Source organism: Terrapene carolina, unplaced genomic scaffold (assembly GCF_002925995.2).
Source record: "Terrapene carolina triunguis isolate 2854851 unplaced genomic scaffold, T_m_triunguis-2.0 Scaffold58, whole genome shotgun sequence".
NCBI lineage: Eukaryota > Metazoa > Chordata > Testudines > Emydidae > Terrapene > Terrapene triunguis.
In genome coordinates, this window is record NW_020664409.1 from 103,211,148 (window position 1) to 103,234,132 (window position 22,985).

Genomic DNA, 22,985 nt, shown 5'->3' on the forward strand with positions numbered 1-22,985 from the left:
ATTTGAAGAATCCTCATCATTCAAAAAGGGTAAAAATATGGTTTTTGTCTTTTATGTTTTTTAAATATTTGGAAACATTTAGGGGTACATGAATATAGATACAGAAGCACCTCTAAAATGAAGGTATAAATCAAAGGAAATAATACATTTGACCATTCGTGGAACAAAATGAAAAAAACAGGGCCAAACAAAACCAAATGTTTAAAAAAAACCAACTTTAAAATATTTAAAATATGGTGAAACAAAAGGGCAAAAATGTAACATGAAAATATCAAAGCCAAAAAATTTAAAAGAGCAATAAAAATAATTGTACATACTAAAACAAAAAGTCACTTAAGGTTTAAATTTAGTTATAATAAAAACAATCTAAATATAAGTATTCTAAACTGTACCTTTTAAAGTTTAAAATTTAATGTAGTCACCCTAAATGTGCCTAATAAAAAAAATTGGCTAATATTCATGTAAAATAAAATAAGTGAATGGCTCTTAAATTATAAAATATATGTGTAATAGCAAATCCTTCCATAATAATAAAATTAAGTTGCTTTAGGAAAATTAAAGGAGGAATCATTTTAAAAAATGTGTGTGGGGGGGTTATGTTTATTAATCAAATATCGGTAAACAAAATCGCACCAAGAATCATGGCAGACGAGCACCCATATAGGAGGGAAAAAGTAATCAAAGCCCCAACTATTGTAAATCAAACAATCTGATTTAAAAAAGCACAAGTAAACATAAGTGCCCAACATCCAAAGTGTATGCCACATGCCTTGCCTCTATTACAAGCATGGCAACAACAATACAAAAACAGAACTATACAAAATAAAAAAGGCATAGAAAAATATATCGTAGGTGACATTGAAGCTGAAGTTTTAAACTCATTTAATATTAAAACGTTACCAAAAATGTCAGCCTTGGGTAAAATTTTAGGGGCTATAGAGACACATGTAACACAACATGGTGCATTATCGAAACAAGGAATAAGAAGTGTGGAACTCCAATTAAAACAAGCCCAAGCCTTAAAAACATGTCTAAATGTAAATCTATTTGGTGTGTCTAAAATTAACAATAACACCGTACTAGCAGGACAATGTGTACAAATGCAAACTTATCAAATAAAATACAATACATGAAAAAAATGGTTAATCTGTTAAGTAACGGGCAATGGCTTTTTAAATGGTCCAAAAATCCTCATAGATAAAATCAACAAATTACATAATACAAAACATATATATAAAGTTTAATTAAAATTAAGCCACTCTGAGGGGAAAGGAAAAAGGAAAAACAAACACAAAAAAGAAAAAAGCAGCAGTGGCCTGGGTGTTGCCAAAAATGATTAATAAAATGTTATGGCAAATAAAATTAAGTGAAACACACTTAATTGAAAAAATATATATAAATTAATAAAATTAACAAAACATCGTAAAAACGAAGCAAATGGGTAACTTGGTCCCTAAAGAAATGTCACTTAAACCATTCAAGCGAACAATGGCACAAAAGTGTTTAATTTAGGCAATGGGTGTATCTGTGTGGTAACCACTACAAAACATGTATTTTAAAAAAGTATAACAAAAAAAGGCCCAATTAAGTCATGTAAATGTAATGTAACAAAGGTCATTATTAATAAAATGATTTACCACGGTCCTCTATTTAAAAAAAAAAAAAGTTTGAAAACCAAAAAAATGTAAACTGGCCCTTCAATTTAAAAATACATTGGAAACAACAACAAAAATAATTAATAAAAGCAACAAAATCAGGCAATATGCAAAAAATGTATCTAAGCCTGCTCAGCTAAAAAAAAAACAAAAAAAACATTTTGATCCACAATGGTCAAATATTAAAATGGGGGGAAGAGGAAGAATTGGTAATTTCGCATTGGTATAATGTTTTTTAAAAATGGTCTCCCAGTGTCACAGCTCTTCTACATTTAATGCTACATCCTATTGTAATATTATTTGCATTACTAATTTTGTTAACCTTTATTATGCTATGTTCATACTGCCGAATAAAAAAGCAACAAAAAGTTTTAAAGCAAGTAATATATAAAATTAAATTGCTTGCAAAATTATAAAGTAATACAATAATTAATGGCATTAATCATGTATCAAGAGGGCAGAGTGTATTTATATATCAATGTACATTGTGATTCATATATCCATGTAATATGTTATAGGTCATTGAGGCCTGGTATGAATGACACGTGCTTGACATCGAATGCGTGCGTTGCAAGTTAGCAACCGAAGCAAGGACTTAATGTTAAGGACTATTAGAACTCTTTATGCAAAAACAATCTTATGTTTCGAGAAAAATACGAAAAATCATCAGACAAGGAAATAACACCAAATGGACTAATGTAAAATTGCATAAACATTAAAGACAATGGCATGCCTTAAATCATGGCGGCCCACCCAAAATTGTCTCTTTAAAATTGTGCAGGTAAAAGGCCCAGTAAACAAAGGCAAAGACCCGATGATGCGACAAAATGGACTATAAATAAATGCCTATAATTTCTGCAAATCAATGTCGTTTATTAATCCAGAGTCCTGTGTGAAGATAAATGTGGTTTTGCCAGCTCCCCACATCTTATGATCTTATCCAACAAAAGAAACTTCGACTGGCCATCGGAACCATTCTGACCTTGAACTCTGGTATGGTATTTTTGGGGTGTAAATGTAAAGTAAGTAAGGTTTGTTTTATAATCAATAAAAAGCATTTAAAGTATGGTGTACCAATACTGTGTCCGGTATCTGCTTGCTCCCCATCCCATAGGAAAACCTCTATTTCGGTCTAGCGGTCCAACTGATTAGCTTAACCTTCAGCCTCATTAAATGGTGCTCTTCCACAGGCTTTATGAATCAATTACAAAACCCTAACAAAGCTAGCCAAGGAAGAATCTTTTAAAGCCTTAACGGCTTAAATACCCCCTGCCTTGATGTTAGCCCTATAAAGCTATTAAACTCCTGCCTGGATTGCATTAGCATCATGCAAGTCTGCTGCTAATCCTATAACCACTGTATGTTTTGCCTTCTGTTTATAAGTGTGGTTTTTTTTTAGACTGATGAAAATGTTGCAGCCTCATTTGTCTTTCAGGCATGTACAAATGTTAGGAGGAAGAAAATGCTAGGCGCGCCGTCAATGAAATGAAGAAACAGGAGAGGAAGGAAGTAGTTTTACCCGTTTCCTGGACAACATGCTCATTCACTTGGTTTAAAATGCAGAACTGCATTACATTATATTCCTTTTTATAACAGGGAGGTAAAGTTAGATTTAAAATGTAGTGCAGCTACTAGCTTTTGGCTGTGCTCGAAACAGCCTCTGTCACAGCCTTCTGCTAACAGGGCCCAATCTAAAGCCCACAGGAGTTAATGAAAAAATTCCAAATGACTTCAGTAGATTTTGGATAAGACCATAGTTGTTTATACTGACCTAGTGTCCCTTTGTCCAGAAGGAGCTTAAAGCACTACACCATTTACAGCTCAGATTGCCAGCTGCACCTTCCTATGCTGGCCACACCCTAAAGAGAGACAGAGGGCAAGACAGAGTGTTCCCATTGCTTCCCTCCCAAGAGGTTCCACCAGGGAAGGGCAGCTTTAATTCCACAAGAGCTCCGTATGGGTTGCGGGGGTGGAAGCAGCAGCGGGGTTGTTGACATCAACGCCTCATGTCCCAAACTATGCTCCCTCCCCAGCTAGTGCCACCCTCTGGGAGGGGCTCTCCTGAGTCCTTGCAGGATGCCTTGCAGAGGAACCGTACTAACCTTCTTGCAGTACAGGTCCTGCTGCTTGGCACTCTGCACTCAGGTCCAGGTCAGCTTCCTCCAGCCAAAACCTCATAGTGTATTTGGTCATATTTTATATCAACAATAGCCATCCCATTAGCAGCTGCTGAAATGCCATCACCGCTGTAATGCAACGTGGCCACGTGCTGAACACTACCCAATAGTTCCAGGCAGGAAATGGAGAATTCCCATATCCAGCAAACCATAGAGAAGCTTTCACATAGGTGATTTCATTGTTATTCCGCCATTCCTAGCCCAATTTTCCAGCCTTTTGAGATTCAGCAAGCCCAGATGAAATTCAGAGAAACATCTGAATTTCTGGTTGTTTACCTGAACTTCCTTTCAGTCATTACTTTACATTTCATGTCTTTGAGCACAAACTGCTCATTCCTATGTGCAGCAGCCAGGAGGGTTGTTTTATTCACATTTTCACTTACTCTAGAAATGGTTCCCTATTGAATCTGGCTCTGCATCTCACACAAACACACCATGAGCTTTGGGATCAGATTAAAATCTGAGAACTGGAGCCCATCTCTTTAACAGGCCCAACCAAAACACGGTCTCTAAATGCCCCTGAGCTTCAGGAGAAGTTCAGATCTGGATCTAAACCCAGATTTGTACTTGGATGATCTCTCACTTAGCTACGTCCAGACTACCCGCCGTATAGGCAGGTAGCGATCTATTTATCGCGTCTCGTTAAGATGCGATATAGTGATCCCCGAACACGCTCCCTGTCGACTCCGGAACTCCACCGGAGCGAGCGGCGGTAGCGGAATCGACGGGGGAGCCGCAGCCGTCGATCCCGCGCCGTGAGGACAGGAGGTAAGTCGGAATAATATATGCCGACTTCAGCTACGGTATTCCCGTAGCTGAAGTTGCATATCTTACATCGACACCCCCAACCCCACCCCAGTGTAGACCAGGCCTTACTCTGTTTTCCCCAATCTGAACAAATGAACCCAGCTCTCATCAGGTCACTTTCCTATGAATTTCTCACCTGTTTGCTCTACGATTGTTGCAGCCAGTCTATGGGGAATCCTGGATGGAAGTTTCAACCCTGCTCGTATCTGGTAGTATCTAGAGAGAGGATTTTAAAAAGAAATGCTGTTATACAGATGACTACTCCATTCAATACGAGAAAAATAGAACACACAATGGATATTTACGCTAGTTCAGAGAGCAAATATGCAGCTATGATATTAAGGAGAGCAGGTGGATTGGACTGTTAAATATTATGGCCCTGATTCTCCTCTCATTCACATAAGCTTTATACAAGTTTAATTCCATTGACTTCAAGGGAATTACTCCTGATTTACACCAACGTGAGAGGAGGATTAAACCCAATATGTGTTTAATATGAAGAGCTGTGACAAGAAAAGCTTGCTTCGAGAAAAGAAGAGTCCATGATGCAATGCAACACGATCGAACAGGATGCACTGAAAAGTTAACACAAGTGAAAACACGAAAGAAATGTTTGTACATTATCCCTCCCCCCCACGGTTAACATGCTTCTATTCATATTATGATATTATTAACAAGGCAACTCTATACGTATTTGCATTATCAGGTCTAGGCCCACTTGCATTGTAGTTATTTGCTATCAATGGGCCAAATCTTGTGCTACACACACAGGCTCTGACTTTCGTTTTTGTCAGTGGATGCTCTCCCACCTTCCAGTTTCCATGTATGTGCTCCTGCCCCCGACTGGTGGCTTGTCGGTGCTGAGCACCCCTTATTTTTTTTCAGTAGGTGCTTGAGCCCCGGAGTACCCACGGAGTCAGCGCTTATGGTTACACCTATCAGGACAGTACCTGGCCACGGAACGTGAGAGAACAGCAATGGAAATTTTGCTTGGGTGAGAGTTAAGTGCACTGCAGGACTCTATGAAAAATTTGCGTATATCTGCATACAGCCTTCATATATAAATACAGAGGTATATTCCCCAACAAAAATCTTCATTAGCCAAGAGTAACAGGCACCATAGTCCAATTAACAGCATCCTGCCATGTAATTCAGGATATCTGGGTATTGTTCACAACCTGCTGTGTGTCTTGGAGTCATTTCACTTGTGTGTGTGTCTGTGTTTCTTCTCCTACTCTTTGCCTGGTCTATTTACATTATGAATTCTTTGGGGCAGGTATTGTACAACTGTTCAACTTAGAAAAGACACAACTAAGAGAACATATGATAGGGGTCCATAAAATCATGAATGGTGTGAGGAAAGTGAATAGGGATGTGTTACTTATCCCTTTACATATGACAAGAATTAGGCATCACCCGATGAAATTAATAGACAGCATGTTTGGAACAAACAAAGAAATACTTCTTCACACAATGCCCAGTCAACCCGTGGGACTCGTTGCCATGGGATCTTGTGAAGGCCAAAAGTATAACTGGGTTCAATAAAGAATTAGAGAGAGGATAGGCCCATCGATGGCTATTAGTCAAGATGGTCAGGGGTCCAACCCCATGATCCGGGTGTCCTTAAATCTACAACTGCCAGTAGCTGGGACTGGACCACAGGGGACAGATCACTTGATAATTGCCCTGGTCTGTTCATTCTCTGTGAAGCATCTAGCACTGGCTACTCTTGGAAGACAGGATACTGGGTTAGTTGGACCACTGGTCTGACTCAGTATGGCCATTCTTATGTTCTTATATCTGTTATAATGTGTATGTACAATGCCTAGCACAGTGGGGCCCTGGCTTCAGTTATTGCCTCTAGTTGTAAATAATGATAATTTTAGATTGAAAAGGTTTGTCACTGGAATCCAATCAGATAATATTTACACGCTTTACAAAAGTACTACACTTGGGTGTGTGGAGGGGTGGGGAGGTGTTTTTATTTTTTGAGGAGTATCTGGAAATGAACATTTCAGGAAGCCAGCCAACCCCAACTTGACATAACCGTCATTGCACACACCAGCCCCACCCCAATTATAACTACCCACCCAACCTACACCCTGCCCCTTTGTTCCATTCCGTGGTGGAGATAGGTTGGTGGAAGTACTTTAATGCATTTAGATACTGTTTATTAAACCCTTAGCAAAGATTTTAAGACCAGATCAGACCCACACACGTTAAAACCTGCAGGAGGGAGCTTTGTGGGGAGAAAAATCTCCATGGGATCCCCTCACGGAGATCCCCATGCAAAGAGTGGGTTTGATCAAACCCTCCTTGCAAAAAAGGGTTCAGGCCCAGCCACCCAAACCTGGCAAATCCCTGAGGTTCTGCGTGGACCTCATAGCACGTCCATACTGTCGCTGCCTCCTGGCACCAGATATAGGCAAGACCTGCAGGCGAGAAGCCAGTACCTCATTTATTGGTCATAAGCTGCCTAAACCCCCCACACTCACACCCTACACCCATTTTGCTGATGCATAATTGGGAACTGAGTGCAAGTGCAAAGTCCCTGATCTTCCTCCTCCTTACACGGTTTTACACAGCTGTAGGATCACTGACTTCAGTCAAGGTTCTCCTGATTTACCCCGGGACATGTGAGGGGAGAGTTGAGCTGAAGGTGTTTAATCAGAGTGAAAATATACAGTAATACATTTTTTTTAAATGATAACAGCATGCTTGCACTATCAGCAAAATCAAAAGTACCTTTCTAAATTAAAATACTAATATCACTACTAGCCATAGCGGATGGTTGCCACAAATAAGTAACAAGACTCTTTAGTATGCAGACATTAACTGGTAACATGTTTTATCATAGAAACATACATAGAATATCAGGGTTGGAAGAGACCTCAGGAGATCATCTAGTCCAACCCCCTGCTCAAAGCAGGACCAATCCCTAATTAAATCATCCAACAGATTTTTGCCCCAGATCCCTAAATGGCCCCCTCAAGGATTGAACTCGCAACCCTGGGTTTTGCAGGCCAATGCACAAACCACTGAGCTATCCCTCCCCAAAAATCCCAGTCACACTGGACTAATTCCCAGTGTGACAGGGACTTATGTGCATAATCCTGACTGCATGTGCATCTTTCATAGGGAAAAATAAAATCCTATCATTTCTGGCTGCCTGTTTTATTCCTTTATGCCTAAAGATTCTGACTGTTCAGGAAACACTGGAAGGGATGAGCAACTATTCAGCTAGAAAGCAGAAAATGTTCTGACTGCGGCGTTTTATCCTAGGATAGCATTTGAGCTCTCCTTAAACAAACTCAGCCATTGCTTCCACAGCTCTGCACACCGCATCATTCCTTACACGCATCATCCTCCATGTCTAAACTGCACCACGCTCCCTTTTCTTCAGCTTTCCCCTGAGGCATCCTGCTCTTTTTGCTTTTACCCTTGCCGGTTTTCAAAGGAATATGTTGATCTAAAGCAATATGGTTGCACCAGTTTAAAGTTTGCATTACTCTGGGAGACAGCAGCCGTTTCTCTTTTTTAAAAGATTATAGATGAAGGACCTACCACTGCCTTGCATAGTATGAAGAGCATCCAGGCTCTGTACAATTAAGGTTGAAACTACCTCTCCATTATAAAGCCCAATTCTCCACTGCCTTGCTCCCTGTGTCATCATTTATTCCTGTGCCAAGCACGAACGGAGCAGGAGTACAATACTACTGAATTAGAATGGCATGTGACTTTTACTTTGCACAAAGAGTCCTGTGGCACCTCATAGACTAACAGATGTATTGGAGCATAAGCTTTCGTGGGTGAATACCCACTTCGTCAGACGCATTTACTTTGCACACTTTCACATGACAATACAAGGTGCAAAACAGCCATTTCTGCAACATACCAAGGCACAGACCAGACCGGGGGGGGCGGAGGCTGTGTCACCCCTGTCCTGCAACCTTTGGTGCCTTACAATGCCTTGCTGGAGAAGCTCCCACCTGGGCTGCTCACAAACAGCCTTCCAGCATGCAAGCCACACCCATATCATGTGTGAGTAACTGCAGCCTGCTAGTTATCCCCCTAGCTTTCACCAGCCTTGGTTGTACTGCCGGGTGACCCCAACATGCCTCCAGTCCCAGATTTTCTCCCAGACATGTATGTCTGTACTGCCCAGCACTCTGCTAGGCAGTACAAATATATTAAGTCCATTATTCCTTTAAGGGAATAATATTCCAGTTTATTACCTTAGAGTTACCTAGATACTTTATCTTAAACACACTGGATTAGATAAAACAATGAAACAAGTTTACTAACTACAAAGAGATAGATTTTAAGTGAGTAATGAGGCATACAAGTCAGAAATGGTTATAAGAAAAATAAAGATAAGAGCTTATTAGTATCTACTTAAGAAACCTTAGTTGCAAAGCAAACTTTCTCACCACATGCTCCAGCAGATTGCTGAGCAAATTTTCACATCAGAACCTCTCTCCCAGAGTCCAATAGCTGTTTCCTTTTGTCTTCTGAGGTGTGGAGAATGAGGTGAGTAGGGAGAGAGACAGGGGTCCCTCCGGGTGTTGGTCCTTCCTTTTTATAGTTTTAATACCCCTCTTGGAAAACATTTCCAGCTGAGACCCAGGAGACAAAGAGTCTATGTAGAAGGATGTTCCCTGCTGTTTTTTTTCACCTATTTGAACTTCTTTTATTTTCCCTTCCTCCTTGATGACTCTGTTTACTGCTTAAATGCAAATTAAAGCAAGCACACATTCCTTTGTATAGGACAGACCTGTTTGCCAATTTCTGGTTGGGCAGGGCTGTGGGGTTTGGAACATGTGTTGTTAACACCATACAGAGAAATCTTATAACTGCACATACCATGTTGCCATACATATTTTATCAGGATAATACTGACCAGCAAATTGTGAATTGTCAAATGATACCCTACAAAGCATACCTTGTACAAAGATTATTATAATGGTGTGTAGGGTGTGAATACAGGAGTGTAGTCCATCACAGTTTCTTATCCCCCTAATGCTGACATAAATGAACCAATTCTGCTGAAATTTCACAGGCATAATGGAGATTACAAACTCTTCAGTGAAGGACCTGCCCTTTACTGTGTGTTTGTACAGTGTCTAGCACAACAGGCCCTCAGTCCTGATTGGGGTTTCTATACGGACTATGGCAATACCAATACATAATAATCCATATTATCTGAGGATAGAAGTTTCCAAAACGTGTGGGACCAACTGGACAATGTATTCGGGAGCGAGGCAGAGTCAAAAAGGCATGGAGGAGGTTTTATTTTTTTAAAGTAATCCACACTTTGAGCTCATTATTGTTTGATCTGTTGGTTTTTAGGAGGACCAGGGTCTTCGGCTTGTTCTGGAGAATTTAACGAGTAATTGTGTGGGGTTTGTATTTGTCTCATTGGGTTCTTCAGTACTCCATTTTTATGCACATTAGGAAGTGCAATCCCAAGCTTACCAAACTGTGCAAAAGTGCCATGGAGCTCTCAGGAACCCTGCAGGGCATCTCCTGAACTCCTGCTGCTTCTACCGCCCCTTTAGCAACCTGGGGCTGAGAGATGTCTCGGAAAGCAAGAGAAGCAATTCTAAAAGGTTATTGGCTGAAGATGACCAAAGGGTTGGAGCGGGAGTGGGGAGATCGTCATGCATGAAAGGAGGTGCTGGTCCAAAAGTTACTGAAATGTTCAGTACATCTTTCAGGAAAGTTCAGGACTGCTGCTATAAGACAAACATGAAGGCTGATGAGGTTTGCAAGGCCTTACTATGAACGTTCTGCACAGCTAGATTCAGTACTAAGCAATGCTCTTATAAACTCTCCACGTTCTTCTATGAGCATCATCAGCAGCATTCTCTTACTAAAAACAACAGTACTGAATGTGTTAAGCATATAGGTACGTATTTAGAGCAGCTAATATGCATTTTAGCCAACTAAGTATTTATTTAATAGCAAGTGCATTTTTCTATATTTGTCACTGCCAGGATTAAAGGGACTGACACTTAAATAGGGCAAAAATAACAGAGGATGGAGCTGGCTTTTTTTTTTTTTTTCCTCAACACAGAAGATTTTATCATCCAGCAGGACGCCATGTGAAACACAGTTGTGATCACACTGTCATCACCCTGACAGTATGCTACTCTAGAGCTCTGACAGCAAGCCTTGCCTTTTTGTCAATGACGGATTACTCAAGCGTACTCATCTGTATTCTCTGAATGTGCAGAAGAATAGCAAGCTGCAAGAGAATGCTTCAGACAAAATTAATAATGAGGGCTTATAAATAATCAGAATTTTAAATGAGAAGTGGCAGGGCCATGGGTCAGCCTAAAAGGAGTTTGGTACAGGGGTCTGTGTAACTCCATCACTAGAGGTGATTTGCTCTGTCTGAATGTTAGTTGATCAGATACAACAAGAACAGAATGCAACAGGCCTTGCAGTTGGTATGAATTTGTGTGTTGCATTACATCTATAAGCCTGATGAAAAACCCAAAGTCAATGGGATTCTTTCCATTTACTTCCACAGGCACTGGATCATGGCTCTCTATCCAACATACAGCACATATATAGGACTGGCAAAAATAAAGAGAAAAATAAAAAGAAAGAAGGTTTGTACAAGTCCTTTAAGTAAAGATCTATACATTTGTGCATATGTATGCACCGCAATTCCATAAGAGTTCAGTAGAATGTCTTATAATTGATTTATTAAATTAAAACGAGTGGAACATGCCGGCCTGGCAACGCTGGAGATCCAAGTCCCTTATTCCTCCACAGTGAAATTCACCCCTTTGTAGAGGCCAGCTCAGGGACTATGAACTAATTAAGTTCTTTTTAAGCCCTTAAAGTAAGACATAACTAATACTTAAGCAGGGCACAGGCTCACTCTGGCCCTCCGCAAATGGCTGAATTTCACCTCTACAAACAAGCAGAGCTCAGGCAATGTCAGCACAAGCTTCCTCCTGTTCCTCCCACCCAACAGGGCTAACTTGTGCCCTGGAGAGACTAGCAGCTGGGGTGATTATACTTCAGTTTCCATGCCCCAGTTTGGGTATAATTACATACGGGCAAAATAATGGCGCCTGCAATACCATCGATTTAGGTTCCTAGTTTGAAGATCCAGTCATGTGGTTAGACAACCCAGTAGTCATTTCATGGACCCGCCATCAAACAAATGGTTTATTTTGGATTTCAACACTCTCCCCGACCCCCCAAAAAGGTTTCTTCTTCTTACCCAGTAATCAGCCTCCCTTTTTAATTCCTCCCTTCCATTTTCAATGAAAAAAGGGAAGAAAAGTAAAAGAAGGAGAGAAATAGGAATTTAGGAGGGACTTACCTGGACTGGCATCAGGCTCATTTACTGCCTCATTTTCCCCTCTCAGCAATCATCCACAGTGCAGGAGCTTCATTGTTATGAGCACTAAGGTGGCTTAGCCCTCCAGCTACATCAGTAGTTTTCAACCTGTGGTCCGCGGACACCTGGAGGCGTCCAGGCTATGTCTAAGATTTCCAAAGGGGTCTGCACCTCCATTCAAAATGTTTTAGGGGTCCGCATACGAAAAGAGGTTGAAAACCACTGAGCTACACCATGAGTTCACACCTTTCAAAGTCACAGGCACAAAGGATACAAATCCAATCTTCCACCCTAGACTCTTACCCGGCTCAGCTCTCCAAGGGTCTTTCCAACTGCACAACAGTCTGCAGCCCATCTGCTGGACTCAGCTTCCAGCCCTCATGGGGTCCCATCAGTCCTTTCTTCCCCTTGTACAAGGTAGCAACACGGGGGGGGGGGGGGTGAACCAGGCCCACCCTCTACTATAGGCCTGGGGTCCTAAACAATTTTTTCTCCTGCTGATGACAGCTCATCTCAATTGATTGGCCTCTTACAGTTGGTATGGCTACTTTCACCTTTTCATGTTCTCTGTATGTATAAATATCTTCTTTCTGTGTGTTCCATTCTATGCATCCGAAGAAGTCAGCTGTAGCCCACGAAAGTTTATGCTCAAAAAATTTGTTAGTCTCTAAGGTGCCACAAGTACTCCTGTTCTTTAAACAATTAGGCTATCTGCACAATAACGCAAACTGCCCTGTCTCTCTTTCCCAGTGACTCTTCCTATATGTTCTCAGCCTCCGGTCTCCTCACTGGTCCTTTCCTATCCGTGTAAGGGCCCACCAGTCTTGAACCTGGGCCCATGGGTTCCCAGGCAGCCCTCACTGGGCGGCCACCCCAGAATTGCTGGAAGCAAGGGGCTAGCAAAATTCTGACTCCTCCCAGAGGCACCGCACACAAGGATCCTGACTGAAGTCGATGGTTAGCCCCACCGATTGGCCCAACCATACTATTGTAGTCTATAGGATAGTTTAGGTTAAGAAATAACTATAAGTTAAGTCTGGGGCCTGCGTTAGGCCAAGTGAAAAGGAGTATGGGAAACTAAGGTTGCTAGTGTGAGATATGTCAATGGTAAGAGTTAAATACGATAGAGTGTTGTGGGAAAGTAAGAGTTAGCAAGGACATCACCCAGGATTATTTTACCATTATGTTTTGGTTATAACTGGCTTGAGCAAATGTTTTTAATGAGTGTTTTCAAGAATTGTGAATCTTTTATTAAAATGGTATCTACAATGATAGTATGAGAAGGACATTGGCGCAGATGTTACTTTCAACAATGTGTAACGTAGAGAGCCAATAAGAAGATGGCAGAAATATAATTATGGTAAAGGGCAGTTTAATGCCAATTAGTATTATCATGGGGTATAAAAGGAGTAGTTTTGCTAAATTGCAGAGAGAGCTCCAAGTAACTTCCAAAGGGTACCGCTAGGTTGCAGGATCACAAGGCTGTACTTCACGCTGTTGTTAGTGGTCTGACCACCCACTGATACACCAGTCCATCTTCGAGTGTAAGTATAATTGGAGTGTTGCGGAAGTGGTAATTGCATGCCTGTTTGCTTAACTCGTCATTTTCCTGATAAATAAAGTTTGGTTTTATGATTCAAAGTGTTATCTAGTGGTTACAAAAAGTTACACTATTTAAGCCAGGAGGTGGCACAGGAAGTTGTCTGAACAACTGACAGACTTCCTGACTTCTTGCTGAACTAGACCTGACTCTAATGTGGTCTCTGGTTCCTGATTTCAGCTCTGACCCCTAGCCTGGTTCCTGCTGTGACCTCTGGTTCTGACCACTAGCCCTGACCACCAGATCAGACTGCCCATGTCCTGGCCCTGACACTCCCAAGTCTGCTCTCCTAGAATCTCTTTCCTGACTGAACTCAGGCTGCCCTTATATCTCCCAGGAGACTCTTGGTCATTTGCTCCTGCCGTCACATGACCCCCGAACTCATTCACTTCACTTAAAGAGATGGGCTAAATCTGGCAGAGGTGAGGCTGAGCCCCAATGCCTCTTAAAGGGCCAGCTCACCCTGTGATGGGGGGAAGGACGATGTAAAAAATCCAAGAACTGAATATTTCAGGTTTTCAAAATTCAGACTAAACAAAAAATATTTAATTTGAAACGAAATTAAAATTTGTTTTGTTTTGAAGGTTTATACAAAAAAGCTTGTTGCTGACACGGAACTGTTTCCATGAAACATCTTGATTTTGACACAACACCATTTTCCAACTAAAGAAGTTTCAGTCAAAACATTTTGACTGGTTCTAAAAGTATAAACATCACCTAGGAGAGACAAAGTCAGAGCAGAGAAAAGTTATTTCCAGTAGAAGCACGGAAGCATTAATGCCTTCATACAAGACACTGGTGAGGAATACTGGGTAGAAGTCTGATTGCCTGTGTTCAAAAAAGATGAATCCAAAGTGGAACAGGTGCAGAGAAGGCTACTAGGCGGATCTGTGAGGGCCTTGTCTCATGAGAGGAAACTAAATGAGCTTGGTTTGTTTAGCCTAGCCTAACAAAGGACGAGAAGGGATGTGATTCCTCCCAATAAACACATCGGGGGGATGTACCAGGGCGGGAGATGAGCTATTAAAGCTAAAGGACAACACTGACACAAGAACAAATGGGGATAAACTGGCCATTAATACATTTAGACTGGAAATGAAAAAAAGATTTCTAACCGTAACAGGTGTGGGCTTCTGGAACAGCCTCTCAATAGGAGTAGTGGGGGCAAACAATCTAACTAGCATTAAAATGAAAATTGATAAACTTGTGAATGGGATCATCTGACAGAGCTGCCTGTCATAGATGACCCAGGCAGCCCCTCCCAGTCCTGTGGTCCTAACTGGTTCACTTCTGTAGCCCAGTGGGCCAGCTTACCTGTATTATATTCATTGTCTTGTTATCCTGCTTTATTATATTTAGTAGTAATGCAAGGAACCTAAAGGCTTTTATCCTTAAGATTTGTCTTTAATAGATAGTGTGAGGCTTGAGGCCTATAAGCTTTGGCATAGATAAACTTAAGTAACTCACAAGTTATAGGGAACTGAAAGTGGTATGCCAGAGGGGGAATTTTGTCCAGAATACCGACATCAGCCAGCACAGAACATAGCTGACACCAGCATCCGGAAAGTTCCGGACAGAACCTCCGACCACAAAGCTGCTATGACAGCAAATTGACATGTCTGTTACTAGGATAACATCATACATATACTAACCTATAGAAAACGGACACCTTAAGGGGAGGAAATACAAATAAGGACCTCCATTGAATAGGCATTGGCCATCGGCAGCGTCAGCATAACCTACTATAAAAGTAACATCCCAGGGGCAGCAGAGAGGTTGGAGAGATGTAGACCTTGGGAGGGGCAGAATGATGGCCACCGGAGAAGATGAGGACGATGACGGTGATGAGAAAGATAATGGTTAAGTATGAAAGATAAGGGTGTAAGTATGGATGTCCAAATGTACTTTCTGTATTATCTCTATTTGTCTTGTTGAGTTTAAGTGTGTGTATAACTTTGCTAAAATATGAATAAATATATATATTTGTATAGAGAGAGAGTTCCTATAGTGTGAGTGTTGCACCTGTGCACATCAGGGTTTCCAAATTATATGATAATTTTACAATAATCTTACTGGGCCTGATCTTGGGACACGAACCTGCTAATCCTCAGGTTACAATTATATATACCCAACTTTGGGTCAGGCTACACTTCTGGCCACTGGTAAGTTAGGAAGACATTTTCATTTGAGGTACACTTTTGATAGACCTTCTTGTTGTCCAGGTAAAGGAGAAAAAGTAAAGAACCTCCAGATACAGGAAACTGAAAAATCCTAGTGACTGTACTTAACATTCTCAAGCCATGCTCCAATATTTATGTCACAATCTAAGCACGAGCTCCCATTCCTTCCCAGGGTTTCTTCTGCTGTTTCCCGTGCAGTCGGAAAACTTCAGACAGACTCTGCAGCTGATCAGAAAGATGATTCCAGCTCCCATGCATTGAAGCTGGAATACTATTCACCTATGGCCTTGTCGACAGAGTACTGGACTGGGACTTAGGAAGTCAGGGATTTAGTCCTGGCTTTGCTACTAGCCTGCTGGGTGACCTTGGGCAAGTCACTTCATCTCTCTGTGCCTCAGTTTCTCCATCTGTAAAATGAGGATAATGATATTGTCCTCCTTTGTAAGGCACTTTGAGATCTACTGGTGAAAAGCATGGCATAAGGGCAGGCATTATTATTTGATATCTTAAGAGTTTCTGCATTTCTAATGCTGTACATCCTTGGTTCACATGGAGTAATTTTAAATACAGGGTGACATCCATACGGTGAACTGCCCTGTTGTCAAGTGATACCAAAAAGAATTAATGCATTTCAGTAAAGGCTACACTGACCAGGTTTCATTGTCGACAAGGTATCACAACAGGTTACTACTTCATTCGTCGCTCCTGCATCAGAAATTCTGTCTCAGTGCGGAAAATCAGGCATCACCCCGCTCAAGAGTCCCTGTGTTCAGAATGAGAGATGCAAGTGGCACCTTTGAAACATCCCACGTGGGTAATGCAGCCACCGTGAAATTGCCTTCCCACAGGCTTTGTACATCTTCATTAGCCATCAGTTGTCTTTTAACTATGATATAAAATAATTAGATTTTTAAACTTCATGTTCCCAAGTCTGAGCACTGATGGTTTTCTGAGGGCCTGCACTGACTCAGGTGGGACCTTTTATCCCTTGTTTTTTTAAACGGCTCTAACCCTTATGGCGAGGACTGTAGTGTGTAAACCACAGCTCACGGTATGACCACAGCACCTCTGCAGGAGCCCCTACAGGCCCTGCCATGCTCTGGCACAATGCTCTGGGAGCACTGAGAATAGAGCAGGCTCTGCAATGCTCTCAGTAGGGTTGCCCCCCGTCTGGGTTTTACCCCGATAGGCTGGTTTTTGGTTTGCCAGCTGCCCGGTTTTCAGGGGCCTGGCAACCCTAAATTGCACCCAAACCAAAAGCCCTGTTACTGCGGGGCAAGGGAAGGTGCCGGACCATTAACCTGCACCAGCCTCTGCCCAGCTGGGGCCGCCTCCTAACTGCAGCCAGGCTCCTTGAGACGATCCAGTGAGCGATGGAGGGAGGGCAGAAGAGGAGCGAGCAATGGGGTTGGGGCCTTAGGAGAAGAGGCAGAGAGGAGGCGGGGCCTTGGAGGGAAGAGGCAGGGCAAGGGACGGGGTCATCAGGTTCTGGTTACCAGAAATTAGAAGGTGGCAACCCTAACTCTTAGAGAGCGTTCAGCATGAAATCCATCCTGTCCCAGCCCAGCTACACCAGCCAGTGTCTGGGGCCCACAAACTCTGCACTGACTCACCCTTTTGATAGGCCAGAGCAATTGTCAGCTCACCCAAGGGCTGTGATGGCATCTAGAACATAAGAACGGCCATACTGGGTCAGACCAAAGGTCCATCAAGCCCAGTATCCTGTCCTCTGACAGTGGCCAATAGCAGGTGCCCCAAAGGGAATGAACAGACAGGTTATCATCAAGTAATCCATGCCCTGTCACCCAATCCCAACTTCTGGCAAACAGAGGCTAGGGACACCATTCCTGCCCATCCTGGCTAATAGCACCCACTAAAGAATGCAAAGGGGTGGATTCATGCACCTTCTGCCCCATTGCACATCCATGCAGGGGTAATCTTTTGACTAACCCTAAGCACCAATAAATCCACAATCGGGAATATTATTATTTATATTAGAGTTGAACCTCCAGGCACAAGTGATCAGGGCCCCATTGTGCCAGGCACAGTACATACACATAACAAAAGAAAGTCCCTACCCCAGAGAACTTATAATCTAAACAAAGAGTCGGAGAGATAACAGAGGAGTGACATGACTTGCCCCAGGTCAGGCAGAGCTGGTACTAGAACTCAGATTTCCTTAGTGCCTATCCGGTGTCCTGTCTCCCAGCCAACACTGCTTCCCTATGACTAGTCCCGCATTTTCAGGAAGCCAGACTAACAGTGTGTTCTGTTTCTAACTCCTATGACTCTATAAACACCAAATGTTAAAACTAGGGCTGGCCAAAAAACAAGAATTTTGTTTTGGGGAAAAAAAATAGAGTTTTTGGAATTTGTTTTTGTTCCACATAAGGAAGAACCTGAGATTTTTCATGAAAAACCAGAGAGTGAGTGTACAGAGGAGCCAATAGACTAGTGGTTGGGCAGTCATCTGGGATGTGGCAAACCCCACTTCAATCTCCACTCTGTCTGATTCAGACCAGGGTCTAGAACAGTGGTGGGCAACCTGCGGCCCATCAGGGTAATCTGCTGACAGGCCACCAGACAGTTTATTTACATTTGCACCTGCAGCTCCCGGTGGCCGCGGTTCGCCATTCCTGGCCAATGGGAGCTGCAGGGAGCGGCGCGGTTAAATCTAGTTAAACTAGATTTAAAAGTAGTTAAACTGTTTTAAGTAGCTGGTGTCTATTATTCATGGCTTATTGGCTTCTCCTTTGCCTTCTCTGTTTCATTCCACCTTAGACAGCGAGAATAAGTAATCTTACGCTGATTTTTAAAATTGTTTCTCCCCCTCCCACTCACATACAGTACTGCTAAATTGGTCACATACATTATGGGAGGATCCCTTTCTTTTGAAGCATTAGCTAGTGAATAATGACAGAAGCAAGTTACCAGATTTGATGAACCAATGGTAGCTAGATAGTATGGAAAATCCAATGTTCTTTCAAAGATACTATTGGTGCAACAACACTAATGAAATATCAACACGTGCATGCACAGTACTATTAGATCCTGCTCCTTCTGTAGCAAGACAGATACTATGGTGATAAACGCTCTAAAAATACCATAGGTCAGATTGTGTCATGAATTGCACAGTGGCAGCCTTTGGACCTCCTGACAAGCAGCAAGGTTCAAAATGTAGTTCTGAGTTAGACTGTACATTTTAATAAAGCATCAGAATAATACATACTACAAACAAACCGACTGTACACTAACACTGTAATTCAATCCAGAGTTTCCGTAGCTCTTTATACAATTGATGGAGCTGCCGGCCAACAACTCATGTCAGCAGAACCTTCTCAATTGAATTATTGTCTTGTGCTGAGGCAAGGCCATGCATTATTCTATAAGAAAACAGAGCCTGAACTTGCAGGCAAAGGAAGAGCAGGAGAAATATTCCATGAAAAGAGCACTCAGAGGGGCTTCAAATGACTCCACAGAACAACCCCCCTTTCCCTTGTGTGTCATCAGAGAGAAGAATCTTCAGCATCAAAGAACAGATTTCTATCACTTGAGTTAAAGGGCAAACTTCATTAGCTGGCAACAGTAGTAAGCTATTATACTCCAGGTGGACCAGCACCTAGAGGGGAATCATGATGCACACCACAAGTGTATGGCATTCAGATAGCTTCCAACTACGTTTTTCATGGTGGTATATATATTTAAAGCCAGAAGGGACCATTGTGATTAACTAGGCTGACCTCCTGCATAACACTGACCTTTGAGTTTCACCCAGTGATTTCTGCACCTAGTTCAACAATTTGTGGCGGAACTACAGCGTATCTTTTAGAAAGACATCCATTCTTGAATCTTCAAAAACAAAACAATACCAAAAAAACCCAACCACTCTAAATGCAAGCTAAACAAAATGAAAATCAAGGAAACAATACCATCAGCATTACTTAAAGCCATGGTTCTCAACCAGGGGTATGTGTTTCCCTGGAGGTTCACTGAGGTCTTCCAGGGGGTACATCAAGTCATCTAGATATTTGCCTAGTTTTACAACAGGCTACATAAAAAGCACTAGCGAAGTCAGTACAAACTAAAATTTCATACAATTAAATGTTTATACTGCTCGGTATACTATACACTGAAATGTAAGTACAAAATTTATATCCCAATTGATTTATTTTATAATTATGTAGTAAAAATGAGAAAGTAAGCAATTTTTCAGTAATAGTGTGCTGTGACACTTTTGTATTTTTATGTCTGAATTTGTAAGCAAGTAGTTTTTAAGTGAGGTGAAACTTGGGGTATGCAAGCCAAATCAGACTCCTGAAAGGGGTACAGTAGTTTGGAAAGGTTGAGAAGCACTGATTTAAAGCATAGGAGGGAAGAATGGGTAAATAACCCTCCATACTACAGATGCTCAAATTATTACTTTTCCCATCAACCATTCACGTGCTCATAATTAATAGATCTCGACTAAATGAAGTTAGTGGGAATATGGTTGTCTGGGTGTGTTTTTTTAAAGGCTTGATATTTGAAGTAAAATCTGAAGTAAGCTGAGACGTTCATAAGAACAATGCCAAACAGACACATCCTAGTGAGTGCATTGGGTGAAGAGATGCTTCAGAAAACTACATTGTGCAAGTGTTTATTATTTGTGTTACAAAACTGTCTTGAGGCCACAACCCAGACGGAGGCCCCATTGTGGAAGGTGCTGTATAAACTCATGGTCAGAGCTATTCCCTGCCCCAGAGAGCCTGAAATCCAAGTATACAAGCCGGACAAAGGGTGGGGCAATGGATGACATATCCCCCATTTTACAGATGAGGAACAGAGAGATTTGCAACTTGCCCAAGGTCACACAGGAAGTCTGTGGCAGACCCTGAAACCAAATCATCTGATTGCTAGTACAGTGCCTTAGCCATAAAATCAATCCAAAGCAATTAGCAAAGAGCCACCTGTGAATGAAATAGATTTGCATTAGCCATTTACGCCGTTTAAAAAACAAAACAAAACATTTGATACGGTTCCACTTCAAATATTATTCTACCTATGGCTTTCCCCCTGTATGCCACAGCTGCAGTGCCAAATAACAGAGCAGATGAGCTAAGCATAACCACCTGTGCTTGAATCCATGCTCGCTATCATTAATCTCTCTGTTTCCAAGACTTTCTTACCAGATTGTTCCTAGGGCTCTTGCATAATTCTTCGCAGCCCGGCTTCTATATTTTAATGCTAAGAAACCCTGTAAGGGCCCAATCCTTCAATCCCAAAGGGGTATTCAGCACCTTCTACTCCCAATGAAATCCACAGCTGTCAAGGCTCGGATCAGGACCTTGCCAGAAGTGCTCAGCACCTCAGCAGCGCTGGCACTTGTAGAGATGTGCATTGGGCCCAGGATTTAGGGCTCAATCCCCGTAAGGAGGTGAGCACTCTGGACCTGATGCAGCAAAGCCTTAAGTAATTTTAAGCAAGTGAAAAGTCGTGTGCTTAAGTGCTTTTCTGGATCACAGCCAGTGCTCGCAACTTCACAGGATTGGGCCTGTGGTGCATTGGAGGCTAGGCTTTCATTTAGAGGTGGGTGAACCTCAGTCGTGATCAGTTTTATTCCTCCATTTCCTTACACCTTTTGATCACATCATCTCTTTCCCACAGGAGCCTGCAATTCTAGATGCCATAATCCCCCCAGCCCTTTAATCTCCTGCAGCTCTCTGACAATTACGCCAACAAGTTCTCTTTACATCTCCTTTTATGCTCACCTCAGGAGCCTTTACCCTTTTTCTGCCCACCAACGTAGCAATGTCTGCATGACTACTTTTAAAGCAATTTGACCTTTTCTTCCCATTCATGCTACTTAGCACAGCGGGAGGTGAAAAAGGCTGGGGGGGGAGGCTGAACAGCAGAGTAAAGCTGGGAAAAGATATTCTACTCTAGGCAAAGAGGCAGTGGACAAGGAAAGGAAAGGGCAGAAGCATTTAGGAACCCACTAAGAACTGGGCACAGATACTTAAGACTCAGGAGAAATGAGAATCTTGCCAATACGGGCTAATTTTGTGCAGTCAAGCAGTAAGGTATAAGATCTTGTCTTACATTATATGGACACCTGTACAGTCATAAATTTTAAGACCAGAAGGGACCATTGTGATCAGTTAGTCAGATCTCCTGCAAAAACACAGATCAAAACAACCTTAGTAACCCTTAACTGCCTCATTGTTCTGGGCACAAACTAGCAGAAAAACAAAGCACCCGTTAATTTATGTGTAAGGAATCGAGAGATGGCTGGAGGTAGTCATTCTTTCTGTATTCAAATTTTTGTACTGCAGTTTGCTTGTATAACACTTTGCTCCCTTCAAAAGATGTATAGATCTAGCTAAAGAGAGAATGAATATAGTGTCTCATTAGATTTCCACAGTGTTTCTATAATGTTGTTTGTGATATTTTAAAATGTTAAATAGTGCTGGCTCTCCCATTCCTGGATCTGATTGCAGGATCGGGCCCTAACTGAGTATAAGGAAAAAGAAGCTATTTAGATAGGTACATGAGCTTGGTTCAGCTTGTAAACAACTTATAACACCTCCCTCCGTTCAGAAAGTCTCAGATCTAGTCACAACAATGTTGGCTACGTGAAAACTGGAATTTCCATATTGCAAGAAATTCCAATATTTCAACATTCTTTGCTCCAAATAAGGACAAAAAGGTGAAATATTGAATTTTTTTGCAGAACAAAAAGTTCCAAAACATATTTTCAGTTCTGAAGTGGTAAAATGTTTTGTTTCAGAATTTTCAGTCAAAATGAAATGTTTCATTATTCCCGAATAAAAATATTTAATTTCAGTTTGTTGACCTTCACAGAGAGACATAAAAGGGAATGCATTGATCTTACATTGTTAACTTACATTTTCATAGTGGTTGAACTTTTTGGACACACTACCACTGTGTTCCCCAGAGGGAATCATTTCTACACACTCCCTACCCTGGCTGGCTCAGATATAGAGGTAAACGTGTTAGTTTGAGCCCTTTTCATTACTGACCCCTGAGTCAGTCTCTACTCTGCATTACAGGCGTGTGCTATACGTTTATGCTTTAACGAGTTCTAAAAAATTTATTGCCTAAATAGAAAATTATTCAAAGTACTAGGAATATGTGGCTACAGAAAATCAGTTGCAGCTTGTTGTTTTACTCTGTGTCAGGCCAGTCCTTGGACACTGTGTACTGTAA

The 22,985-nt window shown here is 41.8% G+C and overlaps 1 protein-coding gene across 1 annotated transcript in view; it reads right to left on the reverse strand.

The window, feature by feature from the left end:
• FAM135B (family with sequence similarity 135 member B) overlaps nt 1-22,985 on the reverse strand; it is a 231,264-nt gene that overhangs the window by 183,315 nt on the left and 24,964 nt on the right. Inside the window, exon 2 of the mRNA XM_026659287.1 lies at nt 4,776-4,855. Coding sequence (XP_026515072.1) covers nt 4,776-4,855 — 80 coding nt within the window. The remainder of the gene's footprint in view (nt 1-4,775; nt 4,856-22,985) is intronic.